The sequence below is a fragment of the Melopsittacus undulatus genome, chromosome 6, assembly GCF_012275295.1.
Source record: "Melopsittacus undulatus isolate bMelUnd1 chromosome 6, bMelUnd1.mat.Z, whole genome shotgun sequence".
Lineage (NCBI taxonomy): Eukaryota > Metazoa > Chordata > Aves > Psittaciformes > Psittaculidae > Melopsittacus > Melopsittacus undulatus.
The window spans coordinates 57,199,290-57,217,991 of NC_047532.1; the positions used below are offsets into that span (position 1 = coordinate 57,199,290).

Here is an 18,702-nt window from a genome sequence, read left to right on the forward strand (position 1 = left end):
TCCTTGGGCGGAGGGATGGATCAGAGGTACACTGAAGCCGGCCTGAACAGCAAGGCCAGGGCTGCCGCCGCCTCTTGTGCTTGCTTGCTCTGCTGTGTCCCAACTGGACCAGCAGCTGATTTGTGTTTCATTCCTCCTTTGGCACAGGACTTCAAAGCAGTCCAAGAACTGATTCATCAAAAGTAAAGGAACTGTCAAAATGATTCGTACATGCATTTATTGTTAAAGGAAGCAAAAGCCAAAGAATGAAACAGCATGGGTTAATGTCAGTAAAATGATGTGCGGGACAGAGAGGAAAAGAAATGGGGAAAAGCTGAGATACTGGAGTGGGGAAACCAACATTCACACTGAAAGGTAAATTTGAAAACCAGGCAAGTTTGCACTCTTCTTACGAGAGAACTTCTGTGGGCAAATAGAGATTTGGGGTTTTTAGATCTCAGTGTACTCTGGCAAGGCTTGGGAATCTCACCAGAGAGATCTCCAGCACTGAGTTTCACTGAAAGTTCAAGTCTCTCATCTTTAAAAACCAGTACAGCAACTCTAACTAAAAACAGTAGATACCCTCACACTGGGGGCATCCAAGATCACAGACATGTCACTGCTCAGGGTGTGGGTGGACAAAAGAGTTATACTTTGTTCAAACAAACTCTGGGTGAAACTACCGTTTTCCCCCTGCTGGCCTGCACAGACCTCAGGGGTGGAAAAGCAAGCCCAGGCTCTGGTGCCCTTTGCTGTAAATACCACAGCTATCCACACCTGGGAAAGGCTTTTTCTTTCCTACACCTTATGAGGCAGGATAACAATTTATAAAATTCTATTCATCTTCAAACTAAATAAAGCAATTTTCATCCTTCTCCCTACAATTAGGCCCCCACTCCCCCCCCCCGCCCCCCCCCCCGATAAAGCATTACCACTTCATTTAGGATTCACACCTTAGATCCTAGATTAGGGACTTCATGTTATAATTCATCCAATTATGGGAAGGTTTATCCTGATCAAGGAAACATCATTAAAATAGAATCTGGAATAAAACATTCAGAATCGCCAATGCTTTTACAGCCAAAGCACTCAAATGTCTCCTGATCTCTCTTCTCCTCCCTTCCTCAAGCAAGAGAGCAATCCCTTCGCAAAACTGCAGGGCTCCTCTCCGGGACTGGGCAATACAAGCTGAAAATCACCTTCCTTCCTCACAGCAACATCAAATTCTGCTGAAAGGGGCCAAGCACCTTTCACTTCCACTGAAACCAGAACGCGTTAGGGCTTTTCAGCACTCATACTTCCTGGTGGCAACAAGTCAAGTTATTTCCCTGCAGTAAATCCGAGTCCTGTTTCATACTGTTAGGTCACCACTGGCCCAGAAATGGTGAGAGACTTCCAAAAACCCACTGGTGTAGACAGGACCTTGGAAGAAGAGGCTTATATGCTATGTAACCTTAGATCATCTGCTACGTTTCAGCCTTTGCATCATAAGCTGCTGGCTACTTATCCTTCCAAATTCACGTGGTTTAGTCCTTGTTGCTGTTGCTGTCATCCCAGCGCTTTTCCCTGGAAGCAGGATGTTCCTGAGCTCTGTCTTGGGGATCTACAACAATCACTTCCAATTGATGGTGGGATTTCAAACTTGCCTAACGTGTGCATTGCCACCTCATACTCCAGCAGCTCTGCCTGCCAACTGTGGTATGCACTAGCAGTTTTTGACCTTCTCCACAGTCTCATAGAAACCAGGTCTAACCCTCCTGATGCTCATTCTTATATGCTGGCACTCCAGTGGCATGGCAGTGCTTTCAGGAGTTGTGGTGCACAGGCGCTTCCTTCTGCCCCGTAGTGAAAAAGCTGGGGCCCCGCCATTCTCCTCCTCAGCTGGGTAGGATTCATCCACACTCGTGCCTTCATCTGATTGCTCATCACTTTTGAATTTCATTCCCTTCGCTTTGTTTCCTTCCTTCTCCTCCCTGGCGAGTTTTCTGAAGTGCTCCAGACACTGTATCTTTTGTCTTCTGTCCATCATCTTCAATTCTTGCTTGTCTGTGAAATCTTCATAGTACATTTTTCTCTCACTTCTTTGATCTTCAAGGAATTTCCACTCGATGCTAGTCATTTTTATCCCACTGCACTCCTCCAGTTTATTTCTTGTCTGCGTGTCTGTGCAAAACACGTCAAAGAGCTTCTCTGAACTCTCGTTGAATTTGTCTGCTCTCTCAGTAAAAGCCTGGTTCTGTCTCTGCTTCCTGGTCTGATACAATCGGGTAAACTCCTCGTACATTTTGAGGATAAGTTTCTTTATATTTTGTGTCGCTATGGTGTGCAAGTTGCAAACCAGCCAGTGCTCCTGCAGGTGCTCTGCAAGCAACTGGGCCGCATCCTCTTTGGACCGCTGGGCCTGGCCAGCTCGTTTGGGCTGCAGTAAATACAGCATGTTCTGAACCACATCCTTCTTGGTTGGCAGTATTCCCTGGGTGAAACCTGAAGACTCTACATATTCAACAGTCCCCAGAGTCTTCCGTGCTCTCACCTCAGTATCCAGTGATTCCATCACTGCTCGTTTATATTGTTGTTATGACACAATCTGGAAAAAGAGAGGAGGGGTAGGGAAGGGGAAATGAGCATGTCAGATGAAGCTTTCTTATTTTTTTTTCTTGCTATTAATATAAATAAACAGATGAGAAACCACTCAGACCAATAAGATCTGGGAGTTTATGGTATACTCAGTTGCTGTTGGATGGCTGCTGTTAGCCCAGCCCATCTAAACATCTGCACGTTGAGACTCACTCTCCTCTGAGCATTCTTAAAGCCTAATACAGTGTGTTTGTTTATATTAATTAGTTTTTAATGGGGTTTTGGACTTCCTATTGTCAATTACAGTCAATCAAGACGGCTTAGAGCACCGGACCTCAGCGCCAGCATGCAAAGACGGGCACGTCTGGACTTCTCTGGGATTCCCCTGCGCCGGTACAAGGCTGCCTAAAGCACTCAACAGGCGAGCTCACTCCGCCGCGTCCCCTCGCTGGGAGCGGCCGCTAAACACCGGCTCGCCCTCCCGGTGCCCTCCCTGCCCCCGACTGAGACACCGCCTGCAGCACAGAGGCCGCGGCTGAGGATTACTCATCGACGCCTGCCACGGCCCTGTCTAGGCCCAGCCTGCCCCTCAGCATGACTGGCACTTTTCCTGGCCGCGCAACCGGCGAGAGGAGCCGGGGAGAGCGGCACCACAGCCCGCGGCTCTTCGGCCGCACCTCGGCCCCCTCCGCCCGCTGCCGCTGACACCGCCACGGCCGAGGGGCCCGGGGAGGCACGAAGCCCGGGCCCGCCGAGGACACCGGGACCGTCGCAAGCCCGCTCGGCGCCTCGGCCTCCCTCAGCCGGCAGTTCAGGAAAGCGGAAGCGCGCCCGGGACCACCATGGAGGAGCAGGGCCGTGGCTGGTCCCCACCCCGTGGCCCCCCGCAGCGCTGAGTCACTGCGCGGTGCCGGGAGAAACCCAGGCGCCGCACGCCCGACCCGCCTGTTGCCTCCTACGGACTACGGGCCCCGGGCGGGGGTCGGCGGAGCCTGGCGCGCCCTGCCCCCGGCCCGGCCCAGCCCCTCCCCTCCCCGGGGCTCACCGCCATCTTGGAGGGGGGTCTGCGGAGCCTGCGCAGGAAGGAGCGGGGGGAACGGGCCGAGGGAGCCGCCGCCATCTTGAAGAGGGGCAGCGCCTCGGCACCTCCCGCCCGCCCGCGCCCGGAACATCCGCCCCCGCCTCCTGAGGCGAGAGGGTACGCGCCGGAAGCGCGCCCGCGATTATAGTGGTGAGTGGGAAAGAGCTTGCCAGAGACCAATAGGAGCCCCGCGAGCACGGAGTACCCGCCAATGGGCGGGCGCAGTGCGGGCCGCGAGGACAGCGGGAGCTGATTGGCCCAACTCGCAGGCAGCTGGAAGTGGATTGGAGGGCGGGCAGCACGGCCTCAGGGATGGGAGGAAAGAGGGAAGCTGATTCGTGAGCTCTGTGGCCATGGAGCTGGAATGAGGGAGCTGATTGGTGATGCCGCGGTGGTGGGCGGGCAGAGCAGCTGCGCGCTCCTGTGTGTGTGCTGTGGCGGCGGCAATGGGCGCCGGGATGGAGCCGGCGGAGGTTCGGTGCGAGGACCCAGAGGGGTGAGACCCTTCCCGGTCCCGACCCTCCTGCCCGTCCCCTGACACCCCCTCACCTCTTGCCTGCCCACTCCACAGGCGGATCTACCTGGACTACAACGCCACCACCCCTCCGGCCCCCGAGGTGGTCCAAGCCGTGCGGGATGCTATGAGCCAGGCTTGGGGCAACCCCAGCAGCTCCTACCCCGCAGGTAGGACCCGGGGAGCTGCCATGTTGGTTGTCTGCTGCCCCGTGGCCAGGGGAGCTCATGGCAGAGCTGCCACGTCTCGTCCTGCAGGGAGGAAGGCGAAGGAGCATATTGGCAGTGCCCGGGAGAGCGTGGCGAGGATGGTGGGAGGCCGGCCAGAGGACATCGTCTTCACCTCGGGGGGCACGGAGGTGGGAGCAATCCCCATGCTTCCCCTGCCTGCCACCTCCTCGCAAGTGGTGATGAGGAGGGTGGGTTCAAAGGACGCTCTGTTCCCTGTAGGATTTAATTGTCCTCTCTGCTTTATTGCCTTCAGGCAAACAACATGGTGATCCACACTGCCTGCAGGCACTTCCACGACAGCCAGGCCACTTCGGGGGACAGATGGGGAACACCACACATTATCACGTCGAGTGTGGAGCATGACTCAGTCCGACTGCCACTGGAGCAGCTGGTGAAGGAGGGCTTGGCGGGTGAGGGGCAGAGAGGCAGGCTGGGGGCACCTGGCTGCAGATCTGGCCCCCCACAACAGGGGCTTTTCTGTGCTGGTGAACAGGGACACGCTTGCTCCATGATGTTCCTCTTTCTCCTCCCAAAGGGCACTGAGCTCCCACATGGTGTCCCCCTTTCCTTAAGCTGCTTGCATTGCCCTGTTGGCATCCTGAGAACCTCTATGCTGTCTGCCTGTGCACTAGCTGCCTGCACGGTTCTCCTGCTCTACCACTTAGTAGGATGCAGGCAGCCCTGGCCATTGTCGGGCTTCTCAGCAAACCTCAGAGCTTGTTTCTTGGCTTGCAGAAGCCACTTTTGTGCCTGTGTCCCAACAAAGCGGGCGGGCTGAGGTGGATGATGTCCTTGCTGCCATCCGGCCGACTACCTGTCTGGTTTCCATCATGTTGGCTAATAACGAGACTGGGGTCATCATGGTGAGTCTGTGGACAGCAAGTAGGATGGGGCAGGGAAATCCTCACGAGAAGGTGCTTGATAAGGCGGAGCAGACAGTCCTTGGGATGCAGACCCTTTTCCCTCCTACCAGCCTGTCATGGAGCTGAGCCAGTGTGTCCATGCCCTCAATCAGCGGAGAGTGGCGGAGGGGCTGCCCAGGATCCTGGTGCACACAGATGCAGCACAGATGATTGGCAAGGGTCATGTGGATGTGCAGGTGCTAGGGGTGGACTACCTCACCATTGTGGGACACAAGGTATGGTGCTGTTCACGTGCCCCAGCCATAGTTTGCTCTCTAAGACATCTCTGTTGGGTGCTAAGGAGACTTTTGCAGCCCCCCACAGCTTAATACTTCACTGTTACCATGGCTCTTTCTCCCCACAGTTCTATGGCCCGCGGATTGGGGCGCTGTATGTGCGTGGCCCTGGCACCACCACCCCGCTACACCCCATGCTCTTCGGAGGGGGACAGGAGAGGAGTTTCCGGCCAGGGTAAGGTGGCTGGGTGATGGTCTGGGGAGCTAGTACATGCCAAACCATGCATAGCTACTTAGTCCAAGCTGAGCTGGCAGCTGTGTCACTTGACAGCCCTTGGGTGGGCAGCCCAGGACAGGGAGATGGGTCTGTGCATGGGAACTGTGGAATCCTGATGGGGGGGCCCTCCTAAGCACCGCAGAGAAGGGTCCAGGACCCCCTGTCAGCAATGAAACAGCTGTGCCTTGTGGTTGGATTTCTGTCCAGAGAAATAACTCACTGCTCCCTCTTTGCTTCCAGCACTGAGAACACCCCGATGATTGCGGGCCTCGGCAAGGTGAGTCAGTGATGTTCATGGGTGAGCAGTTCTCTGGGGGTGCTCTCTGGCACTTCCAGCATGGAGACAGCCACCTGTGCTCCCTGGTCACTAGAAGTGACAAACCTGAGGTGTGGGAGGATGGGGCTTTCTGGTGCCAGATGAGGTGCTTCGGAACACTTGCTGCAGGCTTTGCAGCCCTGGCAGTGGGCAGTCACAGAGCTTGCATGTTGCAAGGCACCAGGAGGCTGTTGAGGGATGGAGGGAATCTGGCAGTTCCCAGGCTGGACTCACATGCCATGGGGCTGTGCACTTATAGAGGTGTTGGGGGGTTGCTGATGGAACCTGTCTGGGTTTTCTCTCCTTAGGCTGCAGAGTTGGTGAGCAAGAACTGGGAGACCTATGAGGCTCATATGCGGGATGTTCGGGATTACCTGGAGGCCAAGCTGGAGGTGGGCAGACCTTGTTCCTGTTTGTCTCCCCACTCCTGGGGTCTCAGCCTGCAGAGTGTGGGGCCTGGAGCCAGTGTGGGTATGACCCTCATCAGGACAGAGCTGCTCACAAACCTAGAGTGGTTCACAACCCTCTAATTTCTCCAGGCCTCCTTCGGGAAGCAGAGGATCCACCTCAACAGCCACTTTACAGGCTCCAAGCGACTTTGCAACACCTCTAACTTCTCCATCCTGGGCCCAGGCCTTCAAGGTAGTTCTTACCCCACCACTGGCCCATGATGGTGCCCATGGAGCCAAGCACTTGCCCTGCACAGCACCCTGTGGCTAGAAACCAGCAAGTGCTCAGCCAGGGATTGGCAGAGAGATGAAACAGGCAGTGGCCCTTGGAGAGAGTCTGGGTGATGGGAGACTTGTGCTTGTGTGTGCTGCAGGGCGAAGGGTGCTGTCCTGCTGTAAGATGCTTCTCGCCAGTGTTGGGGCTGCCTGTCACTCTGAGAAAGGGGATAGGTAAGCAGCTGGCTTGGCCAGGCTGAGGGTGTCTTCCTAGAGGAGTGTGGGTGGGAGGGAGAAAATAGGACAGGGAAAGGGACTTTGGTTTGCTGTGGGCATGATCACCAGGAATAAAGAGGGTGCAGAGCTTTCCAGAGGGCTGAAGGGCGCTGAAGGTTATTTCAGGAGGCACAGATGGAACACTTCACTGCTGATTGGAAGGACTTTGCCCCTGCTGGCTTTGGTAGTGCAGCTGAGCTTGGAAGTACTCTTAAGCAGCTAGTACTGCCAGAAAAAAGGGCCTGCCTTATGTCTCTGTGTGCTTGGCTCACCTGCGCAAGCCCAAATTGGCCTCCATTGGGCTCTTCTGTGGGCATGTGGGGACAGCAGGTGACTGGCCTGGTCTAGAGTAATTCCCTCTAGAAATAGCAGAACTCCTAATCCATGCGGGCATGTGAGAGGTCCTTCTTTGAAGGGGAAGAGCTAAATCCTCTAGGGTAACAAGCCCAGTAGGAGCAGATGCCTTTGGAAAGGGAGCAGGGCCCTGTGCAAGAGACAGATTTGCCTACAGACATGCTCCTTCTTAGGGCTTGATAAAGCTTTCTGGTGATGACATGTGCTTCCTTTGCCTTCAAGTTAAACCTGATTTCCCCCATGCCTGTGTTTCAGGCCCTCCTTGATTCTGCTCAACTGTGGGATCCCCTATGATGTGGCACAGAATGCCTTGCGGCTGAGCGTGGGACGGGACACCACCTGGGCTGACGTGGACCTGGTTGTGCAGGACCTCATACAGGCTGTAGCACAGCTGGACCAGAACCAAGCCCCTTAGAGCTCAGGATTTGCTTGCTCTCTGGCTATCAGGCAGGTTCTTGGGATGCGGTTGTGTCTGATTGACTCTTGGCTGCCTGTATCATTTTGGGCTCAGAGTTTGGCAGGATTAGTTTTGTACCTGGTCCCTAAATTGAACTGCCCCAGCCTGCAGCTTGTGACTGTGGATCAGACACAGGGGAGGGGTCAGGAGGAGGAAGTGGGATTACCCATTTTGACAGCCTTGTGCTCTTAGGGCTGATTAGCTTGCACTCACAGGGTCACAGCAAGGCTGGCAGGGCTGTGCAGCTTGAACACAGAGTGGAGGCAGCTTGCTAGGGCAGCTCAGCAAGAGCATGGTCAGGACTGTCACACTCTGCATGGTGCAGGCATCTGGGGAGTTTCACTATCAAATGCTTTTCACTTGCCAGGACATACCTAGCTGCCTGCATGCATGTGTGCATGTTGGCATGATGGAGTCCCAAAGCTCAACTGCATCGAATGCATTACAAGTGTGGAAGCTATAGGAGATGGAGCCTTTTTCCCCTGTTGCTTTCCACAAAGGAAGCTTTCCTGCTGTCTTATCACTCAGAGGAGGAAAGGCCATCTGCCTCAGAGGGAAATGAGGAGTTTATAGAACAGCAAGATTCCAGGCTGGGAACTGGCAGGGCCCTCAGCTGCCTAGGGGGGTTTTGGCTGGGAAAGTGTTTGGCGTGGCTTTCCCAGCACTGCATTGTGTTACCTGTTCCCCTCCCTCCTGTCCTTCCTACAGTAGGCAGAACTCCTGTCGCAAGCTCCATGTGATCCTGAAGGAGACATGTTGGGGCAGCTGTAACTGTTCCAGCACCATCTCTGAGAAAGTGTGTGACCCAGGAGATGGCTCCCATCACTGGCAGAGGACATTAAGTATCCTCCACACTACACAGATTGGGAGTGTTGCTGATGGGCTGATACTGGGGAGTCTGGTCTCCCTGGATATTCATAGGAATAAAAGTGTTTGTTGTGCTGTGGCTCTTTACAAAGTAAAATGTATTTTCCATGGGGGAAGCTGGACTGGTTGGGGTCATTGGAACAGTACCTTTCCCCTCAGAAAATGCACATGTCCCAGAATAGAGGCACAGTCTGCTTCAACAGGCAGGTGCCTGCTGGTTCTGGAGCCCAAGGACACAGGTTTTTAAACACTGGTCTTCACTAGCCATACACTAGCACAGCCAAGAACACTATTTGGAACTATAAAACCCTGTTTTTTTTTTCTAAATCTAATTTCTAACTGCCTGTGTTACCACTGCCGTTCACATCTCAATCTCAAATGCCTTCTCTTTCCTTTTTTCCTTGCATAATTTTCAACACCTCTTTTAGAAAAGGTGGTTCCATGGAAAGAATATTGCTCTGCTTCAGGCATGGATCTTTGATACACTGTAGACTTCAGAGCTCTTGGGGACCTTTCTTTCACAGCCATGGCACAACTGGAGATCCAGTTTTTGGGGCTTTTTAACCGACAGGAGATCTGGGCTTCCTGCATTGACTCAGATAGAAATTTAATCACAAAGCACAGAAAGCTTTACTGACTGATTTTTTATACACACAGGAAATGCAGGTTTTAACCACAGAAATACCAGCATCACTTTGAGCATTACAGCCAAAGCAGTAGTGTTACAGAGGAGATGAGTACTCTGGTTCACCATTTTAATGGCTTTACTATTCATTTTTCTACTACCACATCACACAGGAATGAGAATCACTAGTGAATCCCTCTGTCTCTGTGTTTCCTTATCCAGGGAAGGTGAGGAGGAACCTGCCCAAGGGTTGGCCTGCATTCCCTGCTCACACACCTTGCGTGCTGGGGACAAACAGTCTTTCCTCACATGCCAGAATGCCAGTGGTAGTATGTGCTAGAACAAATTCACCTGCCATGGAAGTCTGGAAACACCAATATTGCTACATCAGCTGTGAATTTAAACAGTAGAGAGAGGACCTGGCCACTCTAGACGGAGACATGACCCTAGGACACTAAAGCTGACATAACTAACTTCCATGTGGTCACACAGCCAGATTCAGAGGACAAAACCACAGTTCATTTAATGGAAGAATCCACAATCTCCTGATAATCTTGCCTTCCTAAATTCTTCCAGGACAGTTTGTAACATGCAAGGAAGAAGACACTAACCAAGATAACAGCTCCCCCGACAAGATCATAAGCACCCGGGAAGATCCGCAACACAGCTAGTTGCAGGACCATGGCAATGACTATCTCCAGGTGCTGTACGGTGCTGACCAAAGCAGGGTGGAACTTGCTTAGGGCATAGTAGACCCCCAGGAAGGCTGCTGTGGAGCACAGGCAGATGGCAAGGAGATAGCTCCAGGTTTCTCCATCCAGTGGGACGATTGGCTCTTGAAGTAAGAACATGGTGGATGCTCCCCATACTGTTCCTGTCCAACTAAAGGTGAATAGTGCTGTCCACATGCTGATGTTATCTTTGATTGACCTATAGACTATCATGGAGAGAGCAGTGGTCAAGCCTGCCATAACAGTCATGGTATAGCCAAAAGCTTCCTTCCACGTGCTTAGCAAAGAGTTTTCCTCCTTAACAATATTGGGTATCATGACCAGACAAACACCAAACACGCTGCCAAATACAGTAATAAGGTCTATGTATGACATCCCTTCATCTATGAGTAAAAAAGCCAAAATGGCACTGAACACTGTAGTGGTAGCCCTCCACATAATGGTCCCATTGCTGGGGGGAACTATGGAGAAGGAGGTATAAGCACAGGTAATAGAGATAACATTGCAGACCCCATAGAAGAAGAGCCGGAGTCTGTAGCCTTTTGGGCCAAAGGGAGGCTCATGGTAGTAACACACAACAGTAACGGACAGCACTTGTAAGACTGAGCGGATGAAAATTAACTCTAGGGATGGCACTTTGGAACGATCAGAAATTAATCTTGTTATTAGAGCCATGCATCCATGAGCCACAGCAGATCCAAAAAGGACTACCCACGTTTTCCTCGACTGCAGTATACTTCCTTCAGGAAAATGCTGGGATTGCCCCATCTCGTTGGGTTTTAGCAGTTGTGCTGGCTGAAGTTTGGTGTCTATTGTACCAAAAAAAGTCCTTTCTCTCTTTTTCCCATCATTCAATAGTCTTTTCTTAGGATTATCCTCCATAAATACTGCAGTATCTTCATTAACATCCTCATATCCTTCTTCTCCTGGCTGGGGATAATGAGAAGTATATTTCACTGTTACTGTGTTGGGATGAATTTTCACTCGCTTTTTGACTGGGTATTTTTGGGAAGACGAATCCATTTCCTTAGAGAAACTTCCTGGCCTTAAGAAAAGGAGATGCACTGTTATTTTTATGTAATGAATACCAAGGGATTCATTAGTATGCAAATGTCATTAGTGTTTACAAGCTATTTTTATCAGCCAAGTCAGTACTAGTAGATTATTCTTGGTTTTGCTTTTCCAAAGTCAACCATGGCGTTTCACTTTAGTCATTACTTTAAATCACATATATTCTCATTATGTACACTACATATAATGCATTCTAGTATATACTTATTCTAATGAGGTTACCTTGCAAAGATTTCTGAACAGTATATACTCTGTAATTATGAATTATATTTACTGTTAATTGCTTGCTAATGCTACAAGGGTATGGAAGAAATTTGGCAGCAGGAGACGATCACCTTGTTCCTGAACTGACAGAAAGCACACAAGGAAATAGGGAGTATCCTTGAGCAAGTCAGCATAGCTACTGCATGAATAAACAACAGTTTTAACAGTGCTTCTTTGACAGTGTTAAAAGTTCCTTTCTCTTTTCACAGTGATAGATTTTGCAACAGATCTGTCCTTCAAATCTGACTTCTTTAAAGGGGGAAAATTTAGAAGTGCTGACCCAAACTGCTAGCCAGACCTTCCTGTGTGTCCTAGTTTAAACCCAGCCAGCAACTCAACGTCATGCAGCCATTCACTCACTTCCCCTTGTCCCCCCTGGGGAGGATGTGGAGGAGAATGGAAAGAATGTAAACCCCACAGGTTGAGACAAGAACAGTCCAGTAACTAGAGTACAATATAAAACTACTATTAATGATACAGGAAATAACAAAGGGAGAGAATATAAAACTGGGGGGGGGGGGGCAATACACGACACACAACCCCAAAAAACAATGCAAGTGATGCACAATACAATTGCTCACCACCCACTGACAGATACCCAACCCAACCTAAGCAGTGATCTGTCCCTTCTTAATAACTCCTCCTCCCTTCCTCCTGCCCCCCCCCCCCCCCCCTCCCGTTTATATACTGGGCATGAGGTCCTGTGGTATGGAATACCCCTTTTGCTAGTTTGGCTCAGGTGTCCTGTCTGCTGCTTCCCAGCTTCTTGTGCCCCTCCTCACTGGCAGAGCATGAGAATGAAAAAGTCCTTGATCAGGGCAAGTGCTACTTAGCAACAACTAAAACACCACCAGTGCTGTTCTCAGACTAAAGCCAAAACACAGCACTGCACCAGCTACTAGAAGAAAATTAACTCTATCCCAGCCAGAACCAGGACACTGTGGTAGGCATTTAAAAAACAGAGCCTCAAAATCTGTCTCTTATCGGAGGTCCATTTCATTCTACACAAGCAGTGCCTGTGGTTTGTGCACACCACTGTGGCACGGGCAGCAACACGCACGCTGCTGTATGTGTCAGAACAGCAACAGCCTCTCAAAACAAGCAAGGGACCAATGCCATCAGTTCACAAGCACAAAAACCACTTGGTCTTTGCTGTTGCAGGCACAGGCAACCTGCCCACAGAGTGTCCACCTGCAGCCTTAATTCCCTCCAGCTCTCCACTGAGCATACCATCACTGTCCCAAGGTCTGGTGTGACAGCAGCAGGTCAGTTTAATTCAGGCACAGGGATGTCATTGAGATCACTTTGTTTTCCCAGCACCCTCCACCATTTGTACAAAGAGCCCTTCCAAATGGAGTACCAGCAGCAGAAATGCAACCTTCCCTGCCTTCTATTTGCCCCAGCAAATAATACACAAAGACCTTACCTGTGACTGAGAAATTTAATCCCAAGCCAGGAGGGGAAAACACCTCTTGGTCATCTACATCTTTGCCTGGGTGTCTAAACAAAAACAACAGACGCTCTCAGATATCAAATGGGAAAGGTTATAATCATCTCATACACAAAAAAGTAATACCTAAAGGAGGCATGAAACATTCTGCTTGTTTTTCAAAGTTGCAAATTTAAGAAGCACTAGCATGCCTTTGAGGCCATGCTTCTTGGGAACTGTCAACACTGGTGCATCACTATGGAAAACACCCCACCACAAAACCCCAAGAACTTTAGATAGAGAAAAAGCAATCAGCGTTGTCTTGCCAAAACCACTCCACAGCCATCTCTCAGTTATTGATGGAACTAATCCAAAGAACAAGTGGTGGGTTTGTAACTGTAAGGTTCCTATAGCTTAACAAGCAGCAAATTCACCATCCCATGCCTGCCCCACCAGCACTGCAGAACAGAGGACCCCCAGGAAGACCCATTCTCCTGCTCCAGTCATCTACCCCCATAAGCTGAGCCCAGCCCTGCAGGCAGCAGCAGTTTGGCCCCTTTGACATCAGAAGATAATGGGTATGGACCTCTCTGTAGCCCCTTTTCCACAGGGACTATGGAAGCAGCAGACTAGGTGTGTCCTGAAAGTGCAAGACCATAGCCAAGTAGAGAATTGGGCTGAACAGCACAATGGCTGTTTGTTGGGAGACCACAATTCAAAAGGCAATGTAGAAGTGGGTACAGCAGCTCATCACAGAAATACTTCTAAAAATATTGTGGCCAGGTTCAACCTTTGCATTTTCTCCACCACCTGTGAATGTGGATTTTCTCCCTGTGTAACAGACAAGCACTGCCTGTCTCCCGTCAAAAATAATTTACGTAAGAATGAGACATTCTCCCTCTGAGGGGCTGAGTGCTTATTGAACCCAGTGCTACACCCAAGCTAAGCTGCAGCTTACTTCTTGCAGGCAGAGTAAATCCCTTGTAGGGACTTTGAACAGGGAGGGGGGTGGGCAAGAAGGCAGTCAGCGTCAGTTTATACCTGTGCAAGCAAGCGAGGGATCCCAAGGCACCACCTTACTCTTGTCTTTGGCTGACTAAGCTCGCTCCCAGCTCCAAGACACCCCACTGAGGGTCTGAGGACAAGAGAGGTCCTTGTGTTGCACGATGCTTTGTGCTAGTCCTCCCGTTCATGTTCCTGATGCCAATGCGTTTTCAGCAGAGCTCAGCTGAAAAAAAGCCAAAGCATACCCAGTGTGCTGCTGAACAGTGGAGGAGTACTCCACAGCGCCAATTAAACACTGCAGTTTAAATATTGCAAGAAACTTAAGAAACAGCTGAAATGCCAAGGAGAGCAAACAAAGAGCCTAAGAGCTGGGTAAACTGCTACAGTAGCAAGCAGTTCAAACAAATCTACCTCAGTCTCACTTGCTACTTGCACTTTATTGTGATGATAAATTGTTAATTCCAGATTCTCTTAATGTGCAAATGCAAAATGCACTGAATGACTCCAGGAAGGCAGTGATTTTCACAAGCACAGGTTTTCTCACTGAACTTTTTCATTGTGCTATAAATTCACAATTCTGCCTTGCTGGCCTCACATCTTAAAAATAAGATCTTGATTTGAGGCAGAATATTTGGATAGAAATAAAATTAAGTGGGAGGAAAAGAAGACAAAGTGTACACAACAGGCATTAAAATTATAGTGGATCTAGCCTGTGTAAATGCAATCATTTGACCAAGAAACACCTGAGTACACACTGCAACTACTGGCTTATGAAAACAAACCCCCTCATTTTTTACCATTAGCATACAATGGGAATCTTTTTTTTTTGCTTCTGAAGTTTAGATTACATTTTCTTCCAACAAATATAGAAAATAGCATCAAAGAGAGACAAAATGCAATTGCAAATTTAGCACTGGGCCTGTGTAATGTATTCAGAGATCTGTCTGGAGGAAAACAATAGATCATGAGCACACAGCTCAAAATGGCTGTACTATACAGACACAGTATTTCCTGTATTCCTTTCCAGCTCTAGGAATTCTAACAGTTGGAAGGGCTGGAAGGCTAAAGGGCAAATGCAGGGGAAATGAGAAAGGCAGGAGATTAGAAAAGAACAAAAAATTATAACAGGAGTGCTTAAAGCAAAAGTAAATTTTCTCTATTAAATAATGAGATAATGACAGATATTAAACCAACTCTTGCACAGTACATTTATTTGTGCTCTTTGGTGACCTTGTTTTTCTTAACCAGTGAGAATTTCAATGGAGACCAAGATTAATACATATCTCAAATCCATTCTATTTGTCCCAGCCATAAGTTTATGATCAACAGAAATCAGCAGAGTGTATGCAGAAAATTTGCTACTTCTCTTTCTGCTAGTGCTTTTTGTGGAGATCACACGAAGTCTTTATTTTTCTTCATATCCGGAAATGTATATTTTTCATTTTCTATCAAAGACATATTTTTTCTTTGAATTGAGTTTAATGCAAGGCTGAAGGCTAAGTACTATGCAAACATTTATCTTAGTTAATACAGCAAGCATTCCCAATTAAAACTACAACCTGGGAAACCCACTCAAATTACCACCTCATGGTAATCGCTGACTGCCAAAGTGGGAGCCCCATTTTCCCATGGGTGAACAAATAATCACAATGAATTCACTAAGTGTTACAAATCATGAACAGAATACACACCATGATTTAACTGAAAACAAACAAAAAAACCCACAAAAACCAAAAACCACAAAACAAGAAAGCCCAAACCAAAAAAACAATACTCTCCCTTTTCCCTACCCCAGTCGTTACAAATGTGCTGATTAGCAAGGTAGAAATAGGTGATTACACACCACTTGAACTGGGGGGTGGGAGGCTAAGCTTTCCTGTTTGCAGTACCTGAAGGAGTTAAGGCTTTGAGGTCTGACTGGCAATTCTAACCACTAATATTCAGTGAGCTCACAGAAAAACACCCTTATCTTCTGCCAGATTGGTCAGAATCAGTCAGATGATTGAAATGTTAACACAAGGTTCACAACTGTGGCAGATGAAGTCGAAAATGAGCAGCCAGCTATTCCTGTGTTCTCAAAGACATGCTTCACAGGGATGCTCCTTCACCTCCTCTGTGGAAAGAACCCCAGATCCCAACCAGTTTAGACTACCAGAGGGCTGTATGCCTGTAGGATAACTAGAGACTAACAAATTTCCCTGAATATTACACATGCAGAAGACCAGCTCCATCCTTACAAGCCCATGTAATCTTGTGCCACATTCACCAAGCACTTCCATGCAGTACACTAACTTCTTTTTTTTTGTTCCCTATTGAGTGCAGGAAAATACCCTAAATTCCTGTTTCAGCACCCTCTCCATTAAGCCACCTTAACCCTTCATGGAGATTCTTCAGAGCTTGATAGTTCAGGCAACTCACATGCTAAGGGAACTACTAATTAGGGGAACACAGTGTGAACAGAGGGGGAAGAAAAGACAACGTAAGGTACACAGCACACAATTAAAAGTTGATTTCACTGAAACAATCAACATCTCTGTTGCACTTTGTAAGTATTTGATAAGGTATATGCTGGAAAATCAGAGACCCTTTATCTTTTAAGCCATTTTAAGCATTATGGAAATAAACTCAAATCTTTATTAAAATTGAAAGAATAAAAAAGTATTAACGAAAAAGAAAAAGAAATTACATAAAAGGAGTTTTTAGCACTTAAGCACAAGAACAAACATCATACACAAACTAGCAAACTGGTATCCCAGGTCTTCGAAGTCAATTGAGTCACATCTGATAGCACTGCCTAAGGGAAGAGCCAACACACCCTTCACAGAATTTAAAACGTAAACCCTGCACTTAAGCCCTAGAAATTGTAAGCACGTTCCTGATATTTTGCTACCGCAAAACCCAATCCATATTTCTGCTAATTTGCTAAAGCTGCCACATACGATTTCAGTGGGATTATATGTAACACCTTTAATTTCCCTTGCTTTCACTGACCTATTCTCTTACCGTGTAAAAGCTCCAAATGCATCCAGTTCCCTGAAAAAACGCTTCCCTAATTTCTTCAGTCGCGTCTGTTGCCTGCTGCAACTACGACCTCTACAGCAGCAAGACTTGAATTAAGAGATTTTAGAAGAGCCTGCAAACTTCCCTCTCTAAAAACAAGGATATGAACGAACCCTTTTATATTACAATTCCAGGCATAGGGTAGACAGCAGAGAACAAATCAACACTTAAATAGAACATCCTACAGCATACAAAAATAGCTTAACTAGATATAAGAAGTAGCATGTTACAACAGCCTGAAACAGAGTACAAGAAGGCAGCTGCAAGTTTACAGATTAAAATTAGAGATATTTTGCTTACTGCTTTTGATATCCTCCCGACAAGCTGAATAAAGGCAGCGACCCGGTGCGTGTGTAAACTGTGTGCAGAAGGGCTCCCAAGAACAGCCGAGTGAAACCGGGAGACTGGGAACTGCACGGAGAGAATGGCACAAGTTGCGATGGCAACGGCCACGTTTGCACCGCTACAGAGGGGAAACAGCGCATCTCCGAGGAGAGCACAGGGAGCGGGTTCACTAAAAGCGACCAGCAGCCCCCCGCGGTGGCCATGGCACTATCTGCCGTTTCGACTGCGAAAGTGCCTAACGAGAGACTGGTGCTGCTCCCTTCCCACCAAGCGCTTCCTCCGCTGCCGTCCCTGTGACCCCTGGGTGCGAGCCTCGCCTTCTCCAGCTCCGAAACACTTACCAGTACCGAAACACCACCTCACACAGCCTCGGCGGCCGCTCTCCGCCTCTCCCATGCCGGCAGACCCCCGGCTCCCTTCAGCTTACGGGCCGCATCGCCGCGACCCCGACCCACGGCAGGGGCCCCAAGGAGAGGCCTCCAGCACCCCAGCGGGCACTAGCGGACGCAGCGAGTACCGCGACCGTCACCTCCCCCGCCTTAAGTCGCGACACACGAACGCGCGCCCCCCGCCTTCCCTCAGTTTCCTGTCACCCCGGCAACGCTCCGCCTCCTTAGCAGCGGCGCTCGCGACCCCCTTCCGCCCCGCGGCCGCGCGCGAGCAGAAAGGCGCCGGGGCGCTTGCGCGGCGTTTTCGCGCGAAAGACGTTTGCGGCGCCCGCGTGCCGCGCGCCGGGCGGGGCCGTCTCCTGCCCGCGGTGTCTCCCCCCGTCCCCTCCCCGTTCCCTCGGCGCGGCGGCGGGCGGGCGCCAGGGGGCGCTGGGGGTCCGGCGCGCGGCGGCGGCTGCGCCATTGGCGGGTCCGACATGCCGCCAGATGGCGGTTTAGGATTGCGGCTCCGGTGAGCGCGGCCCCCGCCAGCGCCGCCGCCCCGGCCCCGGCCCGCACCCGCCCGGACCCCGCGCGCCAGCGGCTCCGCGGAGCTCCCGGGGTGCCGCCCGGCCCGGCTGTGGCGCGGCCCGAGGTGAGCGGGGCGCGCGCGGGAGGGAGGGCGCTGAGGCGCCGATCCAAGATGGAGGCGCGAGGGGCGGGGGCAGCGGGCCGGGGCCGCTCGCTCGCTCGGTCTCCGCGGCGGCCGGGCCGGGAGCGGGCGCTGCCCGTGCGAGGAGAGAGGAGAAGGGGAGGGGAGGGAAGAGGAGGCGGCGCGGGGCGGGGCGGCTCCTGCCGGAGCAACGGGTCCCCCGGGCGCGGCGCTCTTCGCCGCCATCTCATTGTCCCCGCTGGGGCTGCCGGGGGCGCCGGGCCGAGCTCGGGCGGCCTCTCCCGGCTGCCGGGCCTGCGCCCCGCTCCGGGCGGCGGCGGCGGCGCTCCCGCTGCGCGGCCCGGGGGTGGGGGCGGCCCGGGCGGTGGCGGCGGCGGGGGATGCTCGGGCGGAGCGGGGG

The 18,702-nt window shown here is 50.9% G+C and overlaps 3 protein-coding genes across 11 annotated transcripts; 1 reads left to right on the top strand and 2 right to left on the bottom strand.

Moving 5' to 3' along the window:
* Positions 1-900: 900 nt before the first annotated feature.
* LOC101868913 (uncharacterized) lies at positions 901-3,744 on the bottom strand. Its single transcript, XM_034063433.1, has 2 exons — positions 3,602-3,744; positions 901-2,566 (listed from the first exon to the last, which is right to left on the bottom strand). The coding sequence occupies exon 2, from the start codon at positions 2,531-2,533 to the stop codon at positions 1,685-1,687; it is 849 nt and encodes a 282-aa protein (XP_033919324.1). The 5' UTR covers positions 2,534-2,566; positions 3,602-3,744; the 3' UTR covers positions 901-1,684.
* SCLY (selenocysteine lyase) lies at positions 2,859-9,730 on the top strand. Of its 5 annotated transcripts, none has more exons than XM_031043690.2 (13): positions 4,044-4,133; positions 4,209-4,321; positions 4,409-4,509; positions 4,635-4,791; positions 5,117-5,244; positions 5,355-5,519; positions 5,648-5,754; positions 6,037-6,073; positions 6,421-6,504; positions 6,652-6,754; positions 6,936-7,011; positions 7,663-7,854; positions 9,579-9,730. In XM_031043690.2, exons 1-12 carry the CDS (start codon positions 4,084-4,086, stop codon positions 7,820-7,822), a joined length of 1,281 nt encoding a protein of 426 aa, XP_030899550.2. In that variant the 5' UTR covers positions 4,044-4,083; the 3' UTR covers positions 7,823-7,854; positions 9,579-9,730. The 5 variants fall into 5 exon arrangements, with proteins under 5 accessions (XP_030899552.2, XP_030899550.2, XP_030899549.2 ...); XM_031043689.2 differs by lacking the exon at positions 9,579-9,730 and adding an exon at positions 8,573-8,817; XM_031043692.2 differs by lacking the exons at positions 4,044-4,133; positions 9,579-9,730 and adding an exon at positions 2,859-3,787 and having other exon boundaries at positions 7,663-8,817.
* Positions 9,343-17,941, bottom strand: SLC35G2 (solute carrier family 35 member G2). Of its 5 annotated transcripts, XM_034063430.1 has the most exons (5): positions 17,603-17,941; positions 17,217-17,327; positions 13,893-14,079; positions 12,849-12,922; positions 9,343-11,132 (listed from the first exon to the last, which is right to left on the bottom strand). In XM_034063430.1, the coding sequence occupies exon 5, from the start codon at positions 11,108-11,110 to the stop codon at positions 9,875-9,877; it is 1,236 nt and encodes a 411-aa protein (XP_033919321.1). In that variant the 5' UTR covers positions 11,111-11,132; positions 12,849-12,922; positions 13,893-14,079; positions 17,217-17,327; positions 17,603-17,941; the 3' UTR covers positions 9,343-9,874. The 5 variants fall into 5 exon arrangements, with proteins under 5 accessions (XP_033919321.1, XP_033919323.1, XP_030899554.1 ...); XM_034063432.1 differs by lacking the exon at positions 17,217-17,327; XM_031043694.2 differs by lacking the exon at positions 13,893-14,079.
* Positions 17,942-18,702: the final 761 nt, after the last annotated feature.